This window comes from Molothrus aeneus, chromosome 4, assembly GCF_037042795.1.
Source record: "Molothrus aeneus isolate 106 chromosome 4, BPBGC_Maene_1.0, whole genome shotgun sequence".
In the NCBI taxonomy this organism is placed as follows: domain Eukaryota; kingdom Metazoa; phylum Chordata; class Aves; order Passeriformes; family Icteridae; genus Molothrus; species Molothrus aeneus.
In genome coordinates this window covers 56,290,230-56,313,805 of record NC_089649.1, presented here as the reverse complement: position 1 = coordinate 56,313,805, position 23,576 = coordinate 56,290,230, and the positions used below count along the sequence as shown (strand labels likewise).

Genomic DNA, 23,576 nt, shown 5'->3' with positions numbered 1-23,576 from the left:
CTACTCTAATTAACATACATTTTACTTTCCAGTAAAATTAAACTTCTATTTTTGTAAATTTATCACCCTCTTTACAAAATAATGCATTAGCGAATTCACATTATCATAAATTAACACATCTGTAAATATTTTTATTAAAACTATGACTTATTATGTCTACCCGGGCTACCATTTTTAATGTACTTGCTCATTGTTTTATTTGTTGCTTGTATGCTCCAAAACTTACACCTTTCAATAGTAACACAGAAGAATTATCTGATGTGGATGAGGTCAAGTGATAACACGTTTGAGTAAAATGATAACCTGAAGTGCAACAAGTTGCCAGCTACAAATACCATGTCCCCAAATTTACTAGAAAAATTAATACAATGACAGAAACCATTTAAAAATATCTACATTTTCATTAAAATTTTCAAGAACTGAACAGGAGAAAAAAGGTTAGTATGTTAACAGATGAATTATAAAGTTGTCAGTATTGATTAAAATTCAATCAATTATTATGCAGATACATGTTCCTGACATATTCCTCTGATTTATTGTTCTGAAGGCTTTATTTAAATATATTACAGAATCACTAGGTTGGAAGAGACCTTCAAGATCATCAAGTCCATCCCAGCCCTAACACTTCAACTAAATTATGGCACCAAGTGCCACATTCAGTATTTTTTTAAACACATCCAGGGATGGTGACTCCACCACCTCCCCAGGCAAACCATTCCAATACTTTATCATTCTTTCCATAAAAAACTTTTTCCTAATATCCAACCTAAACTTCCATTGGCACAGCTTGAGACTGTGTCCTCTGGTTCTGTCAGTGCTGCCTGGAGAAAGAGACCAACTCCACCTGACTGCAAACACCTTTCAGGGAGTTGTAGAATGATAAGGTCACCCCTGAGTCTCCTTTTCTCCAGGCTAAGCACCCCCAGCTCCCTCAGTCGTTCCTCACAGGGTTTGTGTTCCCAGCCCCGCTCCAGCCTCGTTTCCTCCTCTGGACAGACTCGAGTGTCCCAACGTCCTTCCCAAACTGAGGGGCCAGAACTGGACACAGCACTCGAGGTGTGGCCTCACCAGTGCCGAGTGCAGGGGAAGGATGACCTCCCTGCTCCTGCTGGTCACACTGTTCCTGATCCAGGCCAGGATGCCCTTGGCCTTCTTGGCCACCAGGGCTCACTGCTGGCTCATAACAACACATCTATAATCTCTGCCTGAAAACCACTACAGTGAAATGGCAAATGTTTTTCCTATCAAGTGTAACATCACAAGGAATGAACAAAGAAACATGAAATGCATACTGAATCTCCCCCCTAGTAATCAGTGAAGTGACAATCATCCTGTCTGAATTAACTATTTAAATACTGAGAATTTATTTCTGTTATCTCCATTTCATCTCTTAAATTAAATGTGGGGAAAAGAACTTCCCTACAAAGCACAAAACACTCATAAGGAAACAAGGGAAAGTATGAGTAGTAAGACAAAATAAAAATAAACGAGAAAATGTCAAAAAATGCAATTTTGAAGGCATGCAAGTTATTACAATGAACATCAGAAAAATAATTTGAAGCTACTTAACAATGTGAATGTTTAAAATACTTACTGTGACCTTCAACTGTTTTTGCTTTTACTACTGATTATCTATTTAAGTCTGAAAAACTATTTTAATTACAATAGTAGTTTCAGTCCAAGGTCACAAAACATTTAAAGAGGAAAAATTTACTGTGGTTAAATATCTATGTCTTTTAAACAAGTCTTGCAGGTACAAAAGGAAAAAAAGAGAAAATACTATCATTAATAATTAGTGTACCACACTTGTTTTTCCTCCACTTATAATGAAGACACCTGGCCATTATTAATCTTTTGTTGATGCATTAACTCCTACAATAGTGCACAATAAAGAATGTTCTCATTCTGATGAGACTACCATATCCTCTAAAACACTGCTATCCCAGCTCACTTTAAATGCTCAAACTTGATGCCAGCCTTGCTGCTTTCTTTTCCTTTTCATGAAGATATTAAAATAACCTAAAAAAACCTTACAAATGACAGGAGTTAAATAGAAGAAAGCTGCATTCTTATGATTTTAAAGAAAATTAAGATTTGGATTATTGAAGAAAACTTAAATCATTATCTCAAACTAACTAGAGTTTAAAGTATTTCCTGTCTGAAAACTGTAACGAGTTTCAACAAATAACAACCATCAGCAGATGCCTTTATTAGCTAATCAAATGCCATCACTGCTGATAACCTTGCTTCTTTGGCACAGCAACTTACTTCTACAATAAAGGTCATCTGCCTGTGAAAAGATGCCTTCTTCTGGTACATGGGAGAGGGAATGGTAGAAGTGTTTGAATTTATTTAGGTCAGGTGACTGGGATTGGAGCCTTTGAGTTTTAGAGGAAGAATAAAATACTTTTAATTCCCTGAAGCCAAAAGCTGTTTGGAACTCTTCCTAGATGCTGTGAGATGATTATGAAGCTGGCTACTTTCCCAGTCAAATGGCCTAGAAAAATCCTTATCTCTAAAGTTTATGCTTGCTCCCAGGTAGATCAACCTGCCAATCCTGACCTTCTACCAGCTGGAAAAAGGCTGACTGTAAGAGAAGCTACAATGCTGCTTCTTATCTCATAGGCAATGTATCATCTGTAAGGGAAGTGAAAACAGGAAGCAAGAGATATCCAAGAAGTTACTCCCATCAGACTCAATCCCATCCCCCTGTACCTTTGGCACATACCAAAGCTGTGAAGTAAGCAGTAAAACTCCCAAAATAAATGTCAACAACAAATCTTTAATAAATTCAGTCTCTCTTAGGGGCTCTAATACATATGTTTCTCCTGCAAATATACTTTGCAACTGTTCAATAAATGGTTTGACACTTAAGAAATTTACTTCAAGAAGTAATTTTCTTTACAACACAGTGTTTGCATAATGAAACAACCAACAAAGCAAATCCAGCCATCATAGCATTCCAGTAAAATTCCCACTGAAACTGCCCTCTCACCTGCAGGTGAGATTATCCCTTTTTTGCTGTTATGTTATTTATACTGTTGAATAATTAATTCATTCATATTAAGAGAACACTATGTTAACTCTTCAATCACAAAAAAAAGACATCAAAATAAAGCACAGATCCCTTATTTAAGACATTCTGTTCTTAGAATTATTAATGAAACAAACAGTATATCACTTGATTTTTAAAGTGAATATAGCTTTTCAAGAAGTACTTACAATCTTTCAAGAAGGTGTAATCCAGAGAAGGAACCGTTCTTCAACTCTGTTATTTTATTGTTACTCAAAATCCTGTAAACAAAACCAATCAAGAACAATGTATTATAAGTTTGGTAACAATTTTTTTTGCTACAGCTTACACTTCTTTTGTAACTCTTTTTGTTTAACAGCCTGTATCAAACTACAATGCCTAGCTCATTTTCTTGAGGTGTATACAAAAGCACTACTTAAATATTATGAAGGAGAAAAAAAAAGCTTTGTATGTCATCTGTTTTAAGCACCATGAAAGCTTACATATGTAACATCTGACAGGAAGTACACCCATCTAGGATTATCCTAATATGACCCAGAAGTGGTGTAGTAGGAATTAAGCATTAAAGAACAAATCACTACATTCAACATTCTTGTCTTCTTTACCCATTTTGGTTTTCCAAACTAAGCAGCATCCTGCCTTCTTCCCACTTCCTCTGCTCCCCTTTTTAGCCACACACACATGTACTTCTCCCAGACTGTACTACCTTTCCCAGCCATCCTTCACACATTCATCCTATTCCTCAATGCAATCTTTTTAAAACATCTGCAAATAAGCTCAGCAAGCACTCATCTATCCTTTCTTCTCCTAAAGGACAACACAACCACAAATTCCTTCTTCCTTTAGAATAACTGGATCAGGTCGATCCTGCCAAGCACCCTATCCTCCAATCACAGCCATCTGCACAGATCACAGCAGATCCTAATTATCCTCAAGGTAGGAATTTCTTTGTATGGCTGATATTTCCTTACTTAGAAGGACCTGCTTTCTACACAACCACATAGCTCTCTCTTGGACAAAAACCCAAACCAAAACAAAATAGCCTATTTTCCTTTTAAATCATGTCAAATTTTGGCACCTACAGTATTCCTTACAAAAGGGTTCGCAGTACAACTCTCCAATCCATAAAACATGCTTCATTTCACTTGTTCTGAAAACACCTCCTGCCAGCTTTATTAAATGTTCCCCACTTCTAAAAAGTGAAACACACAGTAATCAATCCACTTACCCTCTTTTTACTATGTGCCATTATGTACAAAACTAGATGTCTTTTTTCCATTTGTAAAATCCATGTTTTACTTAATTATTCTTTACACAAAAGCCATTTGTGACACCTTAATAATTTCTGAGTTCTTTCCAGCTTTATTACACTAAAAAATTTGTGAGGTAAGACCACCAGACCTGAAATAGTACACAACGCACAGACAAGTCACAAATCCACATACTGGAATAATGACATTCTGTTTCCTACAATTTCCTTAGCAATTCCTAACATATAATCTGCCTTTATCACTTATGCTAAGAATCTAAGATTTCTAGTCAGCTCAACGCCCATCATCTTATATAAGACAGCAGAGGTTTTGTCCCCAGTAAATTTTTTCAATTTTTTACAGTGTGGTGCTGCTGCCATTTTATTGCCCAATTACTTTCACAAACTTCTTCCAAAATTCTTCACTTTATCCTCATCCTTATTACATCAATCAACTCACTCAACTATGTCAACCCCTTACTCACGCTGTTTTACAGGTCATTAGGAAGTAAGTTGTGCATTACAGTTCTCTATGACTCCACTCCACTGAGAGGGATTTAGTTCCACACCCTCTTCTTATCCTTTAGCAAGTCAGCTGCTCATCTGATGATCCTCCATTTAAGACTGACGTACTTTTTTCATCAAATGCCTTTGGCAAGGGACAGACACACCTTTTAGAAATCCATGTTTCATTATAACAGCTAGATGAAACTTGTAAATATTTTGCTGACTCTGAAGAGCTCCAAAGGACTGTGAGGAAGAGCTTCTCATTACAGAAGATGTAAATTTCCCATGGTACCTTTATCTTTATCCAGGTATCCAATATATTTATTATAAGTTCTACTGATTTTTCAACACAAACATCAGACTTGGAACCATGCAAATGGTGATGCACTTTTAAAAATAAGCATTTGCTATCCTCCAGTCCTCAAAAATCATGTTCATTCTAAGCAAGACTTCAGAAATTTCATCCCCAAGTTCTTCTAAAAGCTCTTCAGTCACACCATCTTGTCCTGGAAATTTATTCACTGTCAGATAGTTCCACAACTTCTGCTACAGTCACCTCAATTTCAGACAGATCCTCTATCAAATGCATCCTTCATATCCAACATGTCCCCACAGTTCTTCACTTACACCAATTACATCTTCAGGCTGGATAACTACTTCTACACTTAAAGGTGCCACACTATGAGATTTCTTTCCAGTCCACCACATCTTTCAGATGTCTTTTAAAACAACCATAAACCAAACACACAAACACACGTGCACTCTTTCCTCCAGTGCATAAAATTTACTACGTAATGACAAGGAATAATACTTCAAAACACACAATGAATAAGATTAAACTAAAATAGAGATCTAGCAATCTACAAAAACAGCATCATTTTGACACAGCTGTATATTACATTAAGTAGTTTTCTTCTCCAGGCTTCTCAAAGACTACCTCAAGTCTCTATAGTTTAGACAAACACAGAGCAGGCATTTTTTGTCAAAAATTCTGGCTCTGACAATTTCTCTTTCTCATCTCACATACACAAAGTCAAGACAGTTGAACAAACTGTTTGAAAATCCTTTTATTTCCAGCCTGATGGTAAGAAGGTTTGAAAATTCTTAAAGTTAACCTTAAATCATTCAACAAAGGTAACAAGTTCTGATGCTAAAATGAGGAGATTCCATTCCTTCTTCTCACCTTCCAATCATACCATGTATTTCTGCAGCTCATGTCAACCCATCCCTGGTGCCCACTGCTCCACAAGCTGCAAATGTTAAACTACACATTTATCCAGGGCAACCCCCAGGAGTCTGATTTATGTGTCAACTACACAAGAGTGATCAACCTCATATCCTACATGGTCAGATAATACCAGGTGAAGACTGATCACAGGAATGGTGGAAAGGAAGAAGGGGAAAAAATACAAGTATACTGAGAAATTGCTATTGTATTGCTATAATGCCTGTAACATCTACTGGAGTGTCCGTCAAGAGCATTTGCTCTTGTGAAAACATAGTTCTGTACTCCAATACATTAAGCTACCTCACAGGAAGAAAATAAGGAATTTTTTCCCTTGCCTGCAGCTGTGATAAACTAGATGAACAAAAGAACCAGTGCTGGTTTTTAAAAACACACATAGAAACCAAGGAAGCACAGGTACTCTTAAAAAATGTACGTGTATTTCAATGACTCTTTCCATCAAGAATGGCACAACTTTTAACACAAAACCACTAAATACATTTGCAAGAGTGCAAGTTTGGTAGTAATAATAATAAACATCATCTACAAATTGGAATGTCCACAAAACTAGTAAAATTTAACCTGAAGCATTAAAATTACACATCCTAAGTCTTTCAAACTACTCCCCATTCTACTCAAAAACGTTTCAACCTAAATAATAAATTTTATTTGTAAAAATGGCAGGTACTGGGTACATTCACCAGAAAACCAAATAAAGTATATCTCTACTTCAACATCCTTCCTGGTTTCAGAAATGTATGCATGAAGAAAAATAGTAATTATATATAAAGTAAATGAAGGAGCTTATAAAAAATCATTAATAGTAAATGCAAACTGAACATAAGGCATAACAGCAGCAGCAAGAAAAAAATGCATACCAATTCCACACTTCAGGAGAAATTAAGGAAAAAAAACCCATGACGTTCACAAGCAAACATTGATCTAAGTCAACACAAGCAAGCAAATTACAATCCTTAGTAGTACAGAAATTAAATTGTATCTTAGTTACAATTTACTTCATCTAAAGATTTATTGATATACCTGTGTTTTTTCCAGAAAAATAACTTGTTCAAAATGGACCTGGAACCACTTCAAAAGCAGCTATAACTGACTGAACTAAATTTAAACTAAATAAAAATAACAGTTCTGTAAGAAAAAAAAAGTTTTCTGACATTGCCTGTAAAATAACAGGTCTAACGTAGATGCCTTTGAATATCTGGGTACAAGGTAAATTTCTCTCTTGAGTGTGATTTACAAATTACAGCCAGACTGATTAAGTATTTTCTCTGCAGAGGCTGTTAGTTGTTCAACCATAAAGGTTTAGTACAATAAATGATAGATTTTACAACACTCCATATAACTTAAAACACTTCATCACCCAAAAATGTTGTGTAATCTTAAAAAAATGCACTTTAAAACTTGCTATTAATATATAGTCTATACATTATCTGAAGTATTAAGAGATGTGGCACAAGAAGACAAAATGTAATAAAGCATCCACCTCAAAGTAGATGTTTTATAGTCACTTTCAGTTTCTGTGCATTAATGTACAATGAAATGATGGACTATTATGTACCACTTAGGCAAAGGATATTATTTGTGATCAATAATAATTCTTAGTTACTAGTTTAAGACCATAATTTTTCCAAAGAGCCAAGTAATTCTGAAAGTATGCTAACTTTTCCATCATTAAGAAGTCTAAAGAGAAAACAGTAGAGAGCTACCATTGAGATGAGAGCTGCACTCATCCCCATCTTATTCAACTCTTTAACAAATTACTTTGAAACATAAATGATGTCACTGAGGATTCACAAAGGGGTTTCCACAGCCCAATGTCACTGTTGCTCCATATTTCCTATGAGCTCCATATGAGGTTTTTTATTTTCTTTTCTTTTAAATAATCAACAACACCTGATTGGAACAAACACATTTTGCTTGTCCAACACTTATATATCCGAAAATAAAATGTGAAACTAATGCAGGCAATGATAGTTCCTGTGTTAAAAAAAACATGGCCATGGAATTAACACTAAAAAACCTGGAAGAACGAGCAGCTAAAAAGTAGGCTCTAGAAAGAATTATGGACATCTCAAGTCACCTTACAACAAAGCATTTCCCTCTTTCTCTGAGCAGAAGCTCTGAGAGACCAAGAGTTAATCTGAAACAATGTACCTCAAGAAAAGAAATGTACCAAACCCCTCAAACCCCCTTAATTCTCCCCAGCTTTTCACCTATTCCAAGAACATTGCTGAAATGTTTCTTTGTTGAATATAGCTTGGATCAAAAGCCTGTTTTCCATTTTGCTTCACAAACTGGCAGACAACTTTGAAAAAACTGCAAAGAAACTCAACTATGACTATTAACTTATTGGCTAGACCTTTAGCAGTAGATGCTCAGCATGCAAAACATAAATGCAGCCAAACCCAAAGTCTGTTCTTTGAACTATAAGGAATTTTAGCAATAGGTACCAAAGATGATGTCCTAACTTTCCTTTCTCATACAGAGGGAGAATAAAATCACTGCTGGATCCATTTCTACCATTAGAATGCACTGAGTAGAAAACGTTTTGTTCTGTGAAACCATTTTGGCTTGTCAGCTATAAAACATCTATCACTAAGACATCAGTGAATTAGGCAGTAATTTAGAATGCATGTCCTAACATCACAAATGAATCCTAATCCAAAGAATATTATTAAAACACACACACATGCATTAACACTATTACCAAATAGTCAAAAAGGCCACTAAGAAGCCTGTATGAAGTGTAACTGTTAGCTGAACACTGAAGTAGCTTCCAAAACACATTTTAAAAGACTCAAATGGAGAGCCAGGAAATAGATAATAAATCAGATCAATTCATGGTGACTGCGTACTCTAAGAACTGGGAAAGTGGCCACCAGCAATAGTCAGATTAAAATAACCATCTGCAAACAACCAAGAAAAATGCTTTCTGCTGAAAGTTGTGAACATGGAAAAAGAAACACATTTCTCAAAGTTTTTCTTGTAGAAACTGTGATTTAACAAGGATATAAACCCAGTATTTTTCAACAGTTAGTATTTTGCCTTCTAGTGAGTTACTGGTATCAAAGCAAAAGAAACCTTGAAACCTAGACTGAACAGAACACAAACTGTACTTGGTTAATAGTAACTCTGAAATGAAAGCACTCCATAAGCTTTATACAGAGAAAGACCTATTATTAATTCCAAAACTCTAACAAAAGGAGACAGTATTTTCCAATTCAACAAAACCATTACAATTAAGGAAGCTTAGCAATGAAGCATTTGCAAAATAGAAGTTTGCAACACATAAAAGATTTCCTGCAATATTTCATTATTATGCATATTAAACGATATTAAAATTGTAAACTAAACCTCCCAGAAGTAATGAAATTACAGAATTAAAACTGTGTCTACTTATACTGCTCCATTTTTACCTGGTAATGTGCTAAATTTATATCATCTAATGAGGAATCTTGATTTTTCCTACACAATCCCTGGATTGTTCAAGCAGCGATGCCCACTATGCAGTGCCGTTAAAGAATTTTTTTCTTGATATTCAGTATGCAGCAACACACTTTATTTATTGCTTTTCATTAAAAACAAACTGTTCTTAAAGACAGAAATTATTTCTAGTGAAAAACACTGCCAATCACTGGAGCAACACAGCAAGTTTTCTAAGTTTTAATAGTACCAAATAAAAATCATCTTAGAAAAGGACAGAACAGAGGGGCAAAACAGAATGGGAGAATGAGCAGCAGCATTGCTGAAAATCATACTAATTTCAAAATAAATTATTGTGAAATTACAAAATTACCAACCAAATTTTGCTTTCGTTCCTGTACTTATGCCAGGTTCAAAAGCCTACCATGGAGAAAATTCAGAGGACACAGCTACACCCTATTTCTTCCAACATTAACTCTATGTTGCCATTTCTAAAGGAAACAGAAAGCACTGAAGTCTAACCCTTGTGACCACTTCATTCTAGAAAGCTTCCTCAAAGTTCTCTCCCCACTGGTTAGATCTGTAGCACCTGCGTTATTTTAAGATATCATGATCAACTTTTTCTGTAATAACTGTCTTGGTTTACTAACTTCTGCTCCCTCCTGATTTTCCCATTTAGCTACCAGCTGTGTAAGTTTTAGGATTAGCACTGATTTGCAGTTCAGTGCAAGTTCACCTGACCCCAAAAAAATCCATACATACATGCAAGAATAACTTTCTTCACACAAAACAGCACACATGGATACCTTGCCAGCCACTTCCAACTTTACCTGCTATGGCAAATAAATTAATAAATTCTCTGTGTCATATCACAGTAGTACTAATTAGAACATAGATTGTCACACCCAGTCTCACATGTATTCACATTTCCTACCAGGTGTACCTGCTCTCTATGAAAGTGCTTTGTCTAGACACGTTAACAAGCACTTCCTGTCAGCTGCTGGCACACAAAGATACATTTACAAAAATTTATATCCTAATCCTACAGAAGTAAACAGTTTTTGGATAGCTTAGCTCCCTGAACTGACTAGGCATGGAGCCAGACAAATGCTAGTACTGCAGCCAGGGAGGGGAGGGGAAAAACCCACAAACATCCACACAGCGACAGACTGGGAGGCGAAGGTACGAACACACCAGCTCCAGTTTAGGCTACGGTTTTAGCGACAGCTGGATGCTGATGCAACATTCCCCACACAGGGGGGGAGATCTCCTCAGCCCTTGCATCTCATCATCCCTGTGTCAGGGAGAGAAGCTGAAGGGGATCTGCAGCCCACAGCCATAAGTCAGGTCACTGCAACCCACAGAAACATGAATGAGTCAATCAGCACACAAGTTAATTTGAGAATTGCTTAAAATTCCTGTTAACATCAGAGGCTGTTATCCTGAAACAACAGTCCGAGTATTGGAATAAGTTGTCCAGAATGTCTGACAGGACACTTTTAGAAACCTAAGTGTAATTTGCAAAAACTCTGCCTGATACTCAGTTTCAAGGTAAAACATACTCTATAACAACATGGGAGAGCTACTAAGGAGCTCTTGTATCTGACAGAAACAGCTCAGGTGGAAACAGCACATCATGTGGACAGCACCAGAAGAACTTTCCTGGACTATATATAGTGTTATACCACTACCATTCCTCATACGACCCATCTCTCTTACTGGCACAGAGATGTCAATAATGTCTAGTAATTTCAGGGTAGCTGCTGAATTTCCAAGAATGTTGCTGATCCCACATCAAGGCAGTTTACACTCTGCCTTTAGCACCTTATTTGCTCTGCCTTCATTCCCTCTTAAGGTTTCCAGTTTCCCACTGCCATAATTGACATATCAATTCAAGGAAACCCACACTTCCATCCCAACTCCCAGCAACAGCCTCCACCTCTTAATCCAATCTTTCTGTGTTCATTCTCCCTAGACTCTAACCTCCCTCCCCCTACCTTAAAGCACCTTCTTTTCCTAGATTGAGGTGACATAGCAGAGGGCACAGATTGTACTTTTAGACAAAACACTAGAAGACAGCACAGTCCTCAGCCACCTGGAGTCTGGATGAATCCTAGAACACACTGTCCAGTGCAGAAAGAACTGTGGAATTAAGCTGCCTATTTCTTAAACATCTTTAATCAGTCTGCATCTATTATGTTTGGGTTTCTTCCCTCTCCCCAAAAAGCTTTTGGTCTGTCTTACCAAAAAGGTCAAGTTCCTACTCCAGAAGTGAAAACTCTGCAGCCCAGCCAAACCTGGCTGACCAGCCTGGATCACACACAACCAAAGCAGGCAGTCTGCTCCCTGGGGACCCAAAAGCTCCGCACTGCAGTGCCCTGGCATCTGCCTGGCCCCAGGGCAGCCTGGAGATCTGTGGGACAGTGCTGTCCCCACCACTGGACACGGCCTGCAGCAGTGCACAAGGATCAGCCACAACACAGCGATCCAGTAAACAGTAATTCATACAGGATATGATCTCTAGCACTCTAGAGCAACAAGGCATTGCAGTTTTCACTGCTAAACACCCAAACAGTGAACACAAGGGGAAAATTAAATTCTCTATTTACGTAGTAAATTCAGCTATTTACTACGTAAAGACTAGAGACATTTGATAGATTATATAATTTTTAAAAATAAATTTAAAATTCATTATTCATCTAATTACAGAAAGAAAAACAAAATTACTCACAAAAACATACTTTATGTGACTGATGTTTTTAAACAGTTTATTATCACTGATGAAAAGAAATGCTCAACTGTTTTTAATCTTCATGGATTAACTAGTAGTACAAAAAATGCATTTACACTGAACAGATTCAAAAATTATAGACTGTAATGGTGAAGACAGACTATATAAGGCAGTAATGACAAATCCATGAACCTGCAACATATCTGGCCCATGCAAAGTACATATGGGAACCATTAAATTCTGAAAACTCTAAACTTGCAGCTCCATAGTTGTTTTAAATTACAAAAATAACCTCTGAAACATGAGCAAACTGCAAGCATAGAGACATAAGAAGTTATTAGTTCTTCATCACTGCAGCACAAATTCTAGTTCCATTCTTTTGCTCTTGGCATTAAATAAAAACAAAAATTTCAGTATCTTGTAGTTCTGAAGCAAACCCAGGAATACTACTGATCAAAAAAAGACAATAAAATAAAAAAGTATTAATTATGAAGATTCAAATCTGCCTTCTTGAGGCTAGAAACAGCATAACACATTTGACATTTAATAGTCACTTTAGGGCTAATTGAAGGGCTAATGAACACATGAAGAGCATCGCTTAAATGGGTATCTACTTAGGAACAAAGGTATTGGGCAATTTTACATTAATATTGTAGCTCTGAGAATTTAAAAAAAAAGTACCACTACAGAAATTTGCTCTCCAGAGTTATGCACAACTTAGCTCTGTCCTTATCCCTTATTTTCAACTCAACAGTAACCAACAGATAGCTCTGACGCAAAACCCGAGTCCCAGGCTTGTTAAAACTGCTACAGTTGTATCTGTGGTACAGAAGCCATATTTTTAATTGTCTCATGTATTTATTCAAAAGTAAAATCATCTCATTGAGAAAGGCACATAAGATAATTTTAAAATGCTTATACAGAAGAGTATTTTTATTAAAAAGAAATATGAATCAATATAATAATTGAATATTATTGCATGAAGACTATTGCCAGTTACAAAACCACCATGTATGTTAAAGTCATTACTGCAGCACTTCATGAAATAGGAAAACACTATTCAATCTTGACAGTGTATCCCAGTGGACACATACAAGCCATGCAACATGATGTCTTCCAAAGCTGAATAATTTTTCAGATAGAACTAAATATTGCTATTTAGAAGAAAACACTGTTCATTTTGTGACATCAGAATTTTCTTGCAATAAGTGTACATAAGAGAATACTACACATACATATCTTGTAACAATCTCACAGCAATGAATCCATGGAAAAGTACATGCAGAAAAGCACAAAATTGGTTATCTTCTCAACAAGGTTAAAGACACACAAAATCTGACAGAAGTATAGAACACAAGCCTATCAGTAAATTACACACTAAGGATTTTTAGGAGTCAGATGTCACTGATACAGAGGCATGTACATGTACTTGTGAATTAGTACATTGTGGCTACAGTTCTCAAGTACTATCTCTGTACTGCCCTGTGTTCATAAATAAGATGCATTTTGCACAGCCTGTGTATCCACTGGCCAAAGAAAATTTTAACTTTTAATGGGGATTATTAGAACCTCGTACCTTCAAAAATGGTATCACTGCCCAAATTATTAGTACTCAGCACCTTAACAGTCTAAAACTGACTATTCCAACAAAATAAACAAAAAAACCAAACCCAAACCAATAGCTATCAAGAGTGTCATCAAATTAGTAAACAGAAATGTACTTTAAAACTTTAAAAGAGATAAACTTCCACAGAGGATATTTAAATTACATGACTCAGACACAATGTAATAACAGATTGCAATACAAATGGCTTCTTGCAATATCAGTGACATTTTGCTTCGAAACTTTATAAATTTAAATTTGTGTCATAAACAGAAAAATTGCACAGCTATTTGGAAGTCCAAGTAAGTATGCATATGAGCTTCTTAATGGATGTAGTCTGATGTGATTTTATTTAGTAGCTGGATTAAAGCTGTAACATTTTAAAATGTTTCCTAACAGCAATCCAGTTAAACGTATCTTTGAAAAGCTCTGAACATTAACCCAGGCAAATGCTCTGGCTTGTAAATCCTAACACTTTTTTAAGGGCAAACACTGATACTCCTGTGCTCCTATGAGGATATGTGCTTAAGCAAAGTTGTTTGCAGAGCAGTAAGCCTCCTGATCCAGAAATGCAATCCCTTCCTGAGTACATATGCTTTTCCTTTATTTAGATTCCTGTTCTAATAATATATGTAACAGGTAAATAATATTTGCAACAAATAATAAGTTTCATGGGCTTGTCCTCATTGGACTTACACATTCTCTTCCAAAAAACAATGTAATGGCTAATAGCCAATAAGTTCAAACAAGTATCCACCATCATCATTTGAATTTGCATCAACAAACAACAGCAGCAGATATTTAATGTCAGGCTTCTATTACAAGAGTACAGGGCATTCCTCACTTAAATCATGGCAATGGCATCATGGCAATGGCTTCAATACCTACTGAAATAAAGAACATGTCAGACAAACCACAGTTACATTCACCCTGTTTTGGTATATTCAAACCAAAAGCATCTCATCTGTCTGCTTAACCTACAAATGTCAAAGCAATCGATGCTGTGCCTGTAGATACACCCTTCATTTGCATCCAAATCAGCTGTTATTATAAAATGCTAAGAAAAAAGTCTCTTCCTTAGCTATAAATGAACTTGAACTCACCTTGGAATTTGACCTAAGTGCCCCATAAAGCAACAGCTAGTTCTACCTGGATTGTAAAGGAAAACCAATTTACAGTACTGCTAGAAATCCTACACATTACTTACTCTGCCATAAACACGTTTCCATACTTTAACAGTCCTCTTCCCGTGTCTGCTTTTCTTCCTCAATCATGAAACAACCATATCTGCTTTTCCTCCTCAGTCATGAAACAAATTTACTTCATCTCTTACCAGCTGAAATCAAATTAGGATTTTTTTTCTGAATTGTAACTGAAGATTGTCATGATACTGACCTAAATTACTGGGACAATAACATGTTTTGTGGCAAACACAAATTAAGTGACCTTGCCCAACTTGTATCATCATTAACCACTAACTACAATGGTGTGCAAGAATGAAAGAACCTTGCCAGCATCCTCAGATGCTACTCACTTATCCTAATTTCCACTATTTCTCACTTATTTGCTCACTTTCTAGAGACTATTGTCCTCAAAAGTATTTCACTGGGAAAAAAGAAATGGTAAATGCTAAAGGCACAGTAGCTAATCTGCTGAAAATCTAAGAACTTGACCAGTGATAAGGAAGAAACCAGTATTTCCAAAATGCATATAATCACTTCATTTGCATCATTCCTAATTCACTCAAAAAACAAGAAGTTATATAAAGCTATATAGGTCATTGTATTTAAAACTGGTTTGTGCTAAATAGAGTCAACATAAAAGAAAATTAACTGAATTAAAATGCAGCTGATATACACAAAAGTGATCTATTTTCAGCTACATATCTCTGCAGTGATCCAATAATCCAAAAAGATCTAATAGAAGTAGTACTTATCTTAATAGATGAATCCCACAAGAATCAAGATAACTCAGGGCAGTTTGACTCTAATCAGACAACTGTTCACCAAGTGCTGCAATTTTAAGTATCAGCTTGGCAAAAAAACCCCATTATTTTTGGCAAAAGATTAGATACCAATTAATCCAGGCACTACTAATCAACATGTTAGTGAAGTGGCATTTGGTGACAAGCCCCACACAACACCAACACTTTCAATCTAGGTTAACATGGATTTGGTAATAAAAATTAAAAAACCAACCAAACACAACAAAACAAAACCTCAGAGAGAATGGAAAGCCATGCCTCAAGAGTCAACAAACATGCAAGATTCTGAACCTGAACACAACAGCTAGGTTTGGAAAAAGGAGGTAATTGGTTTAATAATCCTTGTTTTATATTTAAGCAAAATTTTGAAGTGTATGTTCATTAAATTGTATCAACACAGTTATGATATCTCCTACAAATAACAATGAAAAATGACATTGTTTCTTGCTATGTCTACTAAAAAAGTTCAAATCAGAAAAATGTTTCAGAAGTTGTTATAAATTTCAAAGGCTAATTAATTGAAAGCTACTAATTAGTGTATGAAGATATGCTCTAGATATTTAAGGAGTATGAAAATCAAGATGAAAGATGAACCATTCTTCCAAATTCTTCTGTCACTACAATGATGAACAAAGATCCACTCACAGCAAGGCTGCTGTATTTGGAATCTGCTTGTCTTTCACAGCAATCATAGCTGTGATTCAAGTTTTTTGAACCAAAAGAACCCCACAGTGCACTTCAGCATATCAACCATACCAATATCTACTTGTATCAAAATTTTTATGGATAATACCATACTCCTAAGTTGTAATCAGCTGCAAAGCATTTGAGGCCAACAAAGACTAAAAGAGATTTGCTATCAAACTACTGTCACTTCTACTTTTTGCCTTGTTTTCTAATTCAGAAACTTAAGTAGGAACATCTATAATCATTTCTCACAAGTAATTTAGAAATATTGTCTGAACCCTTGCAGACAAGTAAGAACAACTACTTTAGCCTTATTTAGCTCCCATTTTTTGCCTTCCCTTTTCACACCTCACTAAGACTTCTGGAAGAACACCGTTCCTTCGTGTGTCAGTGCCGTCAGTGCACACAAAAGCAGCAGATTGTTGTTCTCATGACAGCACATTCTGTACTTTTTAAATGTCAGGTTACTGGTAGATCTTTCAAACCCGCGACTTCCAGTTAAGTAGATAAATATCTTAAACTAGAACCTATATTTCAGTTCCTTTTCACTGACTTTCACTGACACTACTTGGTTGCACTTGAGTCTTCTCATGGCAGCACAGGCACAATAAGCCTCTCTAAAGAACAGGCAAGGGTTTCACTTTGGGAACACCCACGGATGAGATCCAGTGCTGAACGATCTTATCCATGCCAGAGGGATTGGACCAGCAGATCTGGAGATCTCCCTTCCAATCCAAACCATTCTATGAACTTCTTTACTGGAGTCACGTCCCAGAAAGGAAAACAACTTGCAAAGCCTCTCTTTACACGTGCACGCTTAAGTTCTAAAGTAAGTGGCAACATACTTTTTACTTTGGATTAAGTTGCATATCCTGTTTGAAACTTGTTATTCAAATGGATAAGCAGGAATTGCCTCCGCACAAAAACAGCCCGCCTACTGAGGGATGAAGCAGGGAGAGCTGGGGATGCTGCTCCACGGAGGGAGCTCCACGGGACGGTGCCCCCCCACCAGTGAGTTACAGGACACTTCGCCCCTTTCAAAAACGACCACCCCGGGAAACTACCGGAAAACATGAACAGTACATCCGCTCCCGGGGCTTTCTCCAGCACTGGAGGGGAGTCACCTACTCTCCCACTCCCCCCAGCTCACCCCATTTCACCTCGGACCGGCGCTCCCACTCCCCCTCCGCCCGTCCACGTCGCACCGAGGCTGCCCACCCCCCACGCGGGACGGTACTCACAGGGTGACCGTGCGGTTGGGCAGCGCCTCGGGAGGCAGGACCTGAACGAGCTCCAGGTTGCTACAAACCACCTTCACCTCCGCCGGGCCGCCGGCCGCCGCTTTGCCGGCGCTCTTGGGACGCCCGTCGTACTTGCAGCCCGGGGGCAGCGCGGCGCCGCCGCCGCTCAGCACCGCCAGCAGCAGCACCAGCACGGCGGGCACGACCCGCGCCGGGCGGCGGCGGCGGCGCGGCGGGCGGCAGAGAGCGCGGCGGCCCGGGGGCAGCATGGCAGGGCCGCGCAGGACCCTGCTCCGCTCCTCCCGGCGACGGACGGGCCAGCCGGGACAGGCCGGAGGGAGGGAGGGAGGGAAGAAGGGGGCTCTGGTCCGCCCTGGCCTAGCCCCGCGGGGGCGATGCCGCCGCCATGCGGTGCCGAGGGAGCGGCAGGCGGGCGGGAGCCGTGGCGGCCGCGGCCGCCTTTGTGTGGCGCGGGTCGGGCCGAGCGCGGCGGCAGCAGCGCCGCCTCCCGCCGGGGCCGGACCCCGCGGCACCGAGCGCGCCCGCCGGGCCGCGGCCTCACTGCGCAAGCGCCGCGGTGGTTACTGCGCCCCCGCGCATGCGCGGTGCCGGGCGGGGGCCGCGGCCGGGGCCGCGGGGCTGGGGGCGGCTCTGTGGGGACCGTGCCCTCAGGGGCAGAGCCTGTGCGCTCTCGCTTGCTGCAGCCCTGCGGGGCCCTGTGACTCTCCGTGAGCCCTGTCCTCCTCGATAAAGTGCTTTGGTTTCCCTCTCCTCTGCTTCCATGACTTGGCTCTTGCCCTACTGCTCCAGTTCCTTAGTTTTACAAGGACTGTTGCTGTTCTAGCTTCATGGAGGAAAGATAATCCCCTGCCTAGTTGCTAAATGGCTTCAAAATTCATAACGCCAAGTAAATAGTACTTAAAAACATTTTTTCTCAAATTGGCCCTGTAAGATGAGGTAACCAGTTATTCCCACTTGATAGCCAAAAGTTATTTGATTATGATTTATCTCAACGATACAAAAAACCCAATCACACAGATACACACACCAAATCCCACCTACCTACAATGTGTGTTTTCATTGCACACTTGAAACCACTTTCCGGAGTGTAATTGGGTCATGTTCTCACATTTCTCTGCAGCCAGGACAGCCAGGCACGAACACTTCCATGACAATGACAGCTGAGATCCTCAGTATGGTCTTTGCCTCTAGTAGGTGTGAGGATAATAAAATAACTGTTACCTAACAATCAAATTACAAGAAGTGGCAGGACCTACTTAAAATTTTAAGACAGATTTTGCCGAACCTAAAGGAAGTTCTGGTAACTAACCAAGAACTCACAGTGCCCCATCCTTTGAGAAGAGAACTGGCAAATGGCACCCTGCAAACTACCTGCTATTACACAGAAACCTCATTTTAGATATTGTCAGTAACAGCTGCCAAAATGAGTCTTACAAAATCTCTAACCTAAGATGTCCTTGAATAATGCTGAACACTCAGGCTGTAACTCAGTTTTAACTGTAACCTAACAAAAGATTCTGGCAAACCATTGGAGTTGTAGATTGGAGCAAAAGGAACAAGATTACAGTAAAAATTTCACAATTACCCTTTACTCCTAGACTCTGTGTCTTCTTACAAATGAAGATGAAACATGTTCTAAGTAGTGAAATTTTTGACCAGAATGCAAAGAAGACACTGGTCCCTGAGCTTTAATATGATGTTTGTGTGCCACTGAGTCACTCAACAGGACCAACCTGATCTTCATGAGATGTGAGGCCACTGTTACACTTGAACTAAATTAGGTCAGACACAAAATGCAAAGTTGACAATGCTTTTTTGCTCTTATGCTGCAGTTATACTAACTGCAAGAGAAGAGAGGTCTAATTAACACGAAATTCACCAGTGTACAGAAAATTCTTTCATTTTGGGCTCTGTTTTAAACAAATTCAAATTGTACTGTTAATTTGTGTTGGATGGGTGCTTTTCATCATAGAAGGTTATCATTTTTGATCTGGCACCAAGAGTTGTAAAGCTGGATTAACTAAATCAAACCATGGCCCAAGATACCTTTTCCCTCAGAATAGTGCTGGGTTAAACAGTTCTTCCCTTTGGCTACCTTATTCCCAGAATTTTTACCTACATCAATAACATGACCCGATTCTCTTCATGGCCACATAAAAAGCTTCTGCTGGGTGATGGATCAGCATGGAGATAGGGCATAAAACTGGCAGTGGGAGCAGTAAATGCCAGTTTAGACTATTGATTCAACCAGAATTTTGGTTTGGCATCACCACAGCTTCCACGTAGCTAATCAAGAGATTGCACTTCAGTGGTACTGAAAGAAACATTCTCATGTTTTTCTCAAGCTACTTGCTTCTCAACCTTGTCTTGTGCTCGTGGCAATGCATGTTTTGATCAGTTGTATCAGTGAGATGATCCATGTGGTCACATAATCCAAAGATGATGATGATGGAAATGGTGAATGTGGCTTCTGGTGTCTGTGATCACAGTCCATCATAATTTTCCATTCTCCTAAAGTCCTGAAGAGAAAAATTTCTTGTACTTCTTTTCATCTTAATGTCTTATCCAATTCCTTTCTAATGTACAGATTTGTGCATTAATTGCCCTTGATGGTTCTGAACTATTTGCTCTGTTCTTTCATCTCTGCTGAAACCACTCCTGCTAAGATATCTCACTATGGATGCCAGTTGCAAAACTATGATTTTAAACTATGCCTCTGTTTAAATGCTACTATTGGAACCTACAAGTCTTGCACTCTGTTGATTTTTCTTCTTAGTTTGACTGCTTCTGCAGTGACTCTAATTCCACTCTTCTTTACCTGTTTTCAAAAGGCTTGAAGGCCTCAAGCACAAGTCTCTTGAAGGCTTATCCTTGTCCCTTCATCTTTCCTCTTTCATGCAAATTACTGCAACTTCCATTCTGTGCCAAATATTTGAAAATGTTTTTTCTTACATTGACTCAGGAAAGGCCTTAATCCAAAACATATGTCCCACAGGAGTCACTTAACAAGTTTCATGTGAGGGTTTGGGGTTTTTTGAACTGCAGTATACCTATGTCAAGTTTATTAGGTCACTACTTTTATTGTAGTTGTTGTGGTCTAAGGATATAAGAACAAAGCTACATAGTATAGCTGCTTCAGAAACCAGAAAGTCCTGTTGCATCTACCTTTCAACTACCTTACCTTTAGGATATAGGCCCTCACTCTTGCTCCACATGCTGTAGTTACCTGATTGTTCAACAAACCAATTTAACCACAAAACTTTTTTGTGTTTAGTTTTCTGTCAGGTTATTGAGTTCAGTCAAGGCAGGAAAGGGTTAAAAGAATGTCAGAACTGAAGAGGGGGGTGGGAAGAGAGTGAAACCTCCCACCTGGGCAGCAAAGTAAGTAATCTTATGTAACTTCAAGAAAAACAAGATTTGTAGGGGGACAAATACCTTTTCTTATAATAGCTGATATAGATACAAAGAAAGAGCAAGTTGTTCCCAAAGCTTACTGGCTATAGCTGGGATAGCAGCTACTTTTAAATATCACTTCTTTCTGCGATTCTTGCTTCTTTTTCTGCGCTGACAAATCTCAGGACTTTCTTTCCCTCAATCCCCTCATCCTCCACCAGTGTTGGTGATGTTGTTGGTGCGGGCGATGCTTTCTTTGTAGTGAGCCATGTAATTTGAACTTTTTTGAATGTGTTTTTCTTTTGGATTGCCAACAAGCACATTTTGTCCAGTTCTGTGGTTTCCCTTCCCTCCATAAAATTTGCTGCTAATACATTCACTTTAAATTACTTTTCAAAATTGAATGTACTAATGGCAAATTTTATGAAGGGATGGAAAACCACAGAAATGAAAAATTTTCCTCCCTTCTTTTTAGTCTACTAATTAGTAACTTTTTCTATCCAGTATATATAAGAAGAAGGGTGTGGGAAAGAGAGCAAGGCAACTAAATTCTTATTGGTGATTATGTGTAAACGAAGGTAGCCTTGGCAGCATTTCAAGTTCTTAATTTGTCCTCAGGTCAAAGAGATAAATAGGAACATTTACATTATGTCTGTCTTTCATTCTGATTCTTTTCTTTGCTTACTCCTTTTTTTTTATCATCTGTTATTTTACATCCCTGCATATTTTCCTGGGCTATCATCACCTTCACTGAAACGGTTACTCTCTAATTCTTCTCTCAAGGGACTCCCAGGCTACCTTTACCTTCATATCTTATGGGGTTTTTTTCTCACTGCCACAGAGTTATTTTTACCAACCACATTTCATGGATTGGGATATTATCAGTTACATTTTGTTTGCTACGGCAATTGTCAAGAAAGAGGAAGCATTTGGTTGCCCTCAGCTTTGTCTGCAATACTGTGGTTATTTGATATTCCAAGTACAGGGAGGTGATGATAACTGCTGACACATGCTGGCTTGCTGTTGGTAATCACTAAATCTAAGCAGGCACAGAGTCACCTTTGTACAACCACTTCTTACACAGCTGCAGGTTGTACTACTGCACCCCTGCCTCTGTCAGCCAGTCACTGAGCTACCCCAAGCTCTGCTGTGTGAATTACACAGGTATTCCCAGATGCTTGGCTAATGTTTTTCAGGCTGGACATTCTCCATTTGTTCTCAGACACAGAGATATTCTCTGCAGCCACTCTCCCATTTGGCAGCAGCCAGTGGTCAGAGACCTTCAGCTTTAGTAGTATAATGGGGAAAATGGAGTTTTTAGCCTCTGTTGGGAGTCTGAGGAGAAACATTATTTCCCTCTACCTATGTTGCTCTTTAAGCAGACTTATTTCACCAATACTTTGGCAAAATACCAAACATTCATTGACTTAGTTTGTATACTTCTTATAGAAAACTTTTTTTAAATGTTTAAAAGACTGCTCTCCAAGCTGCTTATTTAGAGATCTCTGGGTTTGGTTGTCAATAATTCCAAATTAAGTTAGAATTATACACTGAAATTTTGTATATTAGAACTTGAAATACCACCAGATTCACTTCCGTGAAGAGGACAGTCAGTCCTTGAATATTTTCATGCTTGATTTTCATTTTCTTTGCCATGACTGAAGGAAAAAACCCATTCTGTCTGGATTCAGCAGGCTTATACAGGGATCTCACTCCTCCTCTGCTGTTTTAGACTATAGTTGTAGATGGAGCACTGACTTTGAAACATGGTTCCATCCCATAATTTTAGAAATGTGAACGGCTCAAAAATATGTAAAATATGTTGTATGAGGTTTCTTTTTTTAACATACAAATTCCATTAGCACTTTTTGTGTATTTAGCCTTCAAATAATTGTTTCATATAATTTTGAAATTTTTTGATTTTCTATATATCTTACATAATTCCTCCCAAAAAATAAAGCTATAAAAATATATATTTGCATGGAAGAGGAAGAGATCAATATAGTTTTCATACAACTGAGCATTAAAAATTTTCTATAATGTGTAACAGTCATTCCAATCCCTTTTGAAATATTTTCATCTGTTAGGGACATTACTCAGCATTAATGTACTTACAGGTTTCTAAGCAATAATCTGCTAATAAAAATGGAAATAAAATAGTTTTCCTTCTACTCCTTGTCATACTTTGTTATATACTTCAATAGAGGTTATAATGTAGGTAGGTTTCAAACACTCAGAATTGTGAGGAAAAATTATAAAGGAAAACAAAAATCTGGACTACTTCATTACTAACATAGCAGTACTTATGGCTTAAAAGAAGGTGATGGTGTTCTGAGGTGGTGGTTATGTCTAGGTAGATAGATGGGTATTACTGTTGTGTGAATAATGCATATGAAAGAAAAGCTGTCTGATGCTTAAGCAATTCAAATGGTTCAGAAGTTAAGCTTCCTTAAGAGGAAT

General features: G+C 38.3%; 1 protein-coding gene across 1 annotated transcript in view; it reads right to left on the bottom strand.

Annotated features, from left to right (window-relative positions):
- Positions 1 to 17,971, bottom strand: part of ADGRA3 (adhesion G protein-coupled receptor A3) — a 54,572-nt gene extending 36,601 nt beyond the window's left edge. Inside the window, exons 1-2 of the mRNA XM_066548547.1 lie at positions 17,703 to 17,971; positions 3,223 to 3,294 (exon numbers count right to left, since the gene is read on the bottom strand). Coding sequence (XP_066404644.1) covers positions 3,223 to 3,294; positions 17,703 to 17,971 — 341 coding nt within the window. The remainder of the gene's footprint in view (positions 1 to 3,222; positions 3,295 to 17,702) is intronic.
- Positions 17,972 to 23,576: the final 5,605 nt, after the last annotated feature.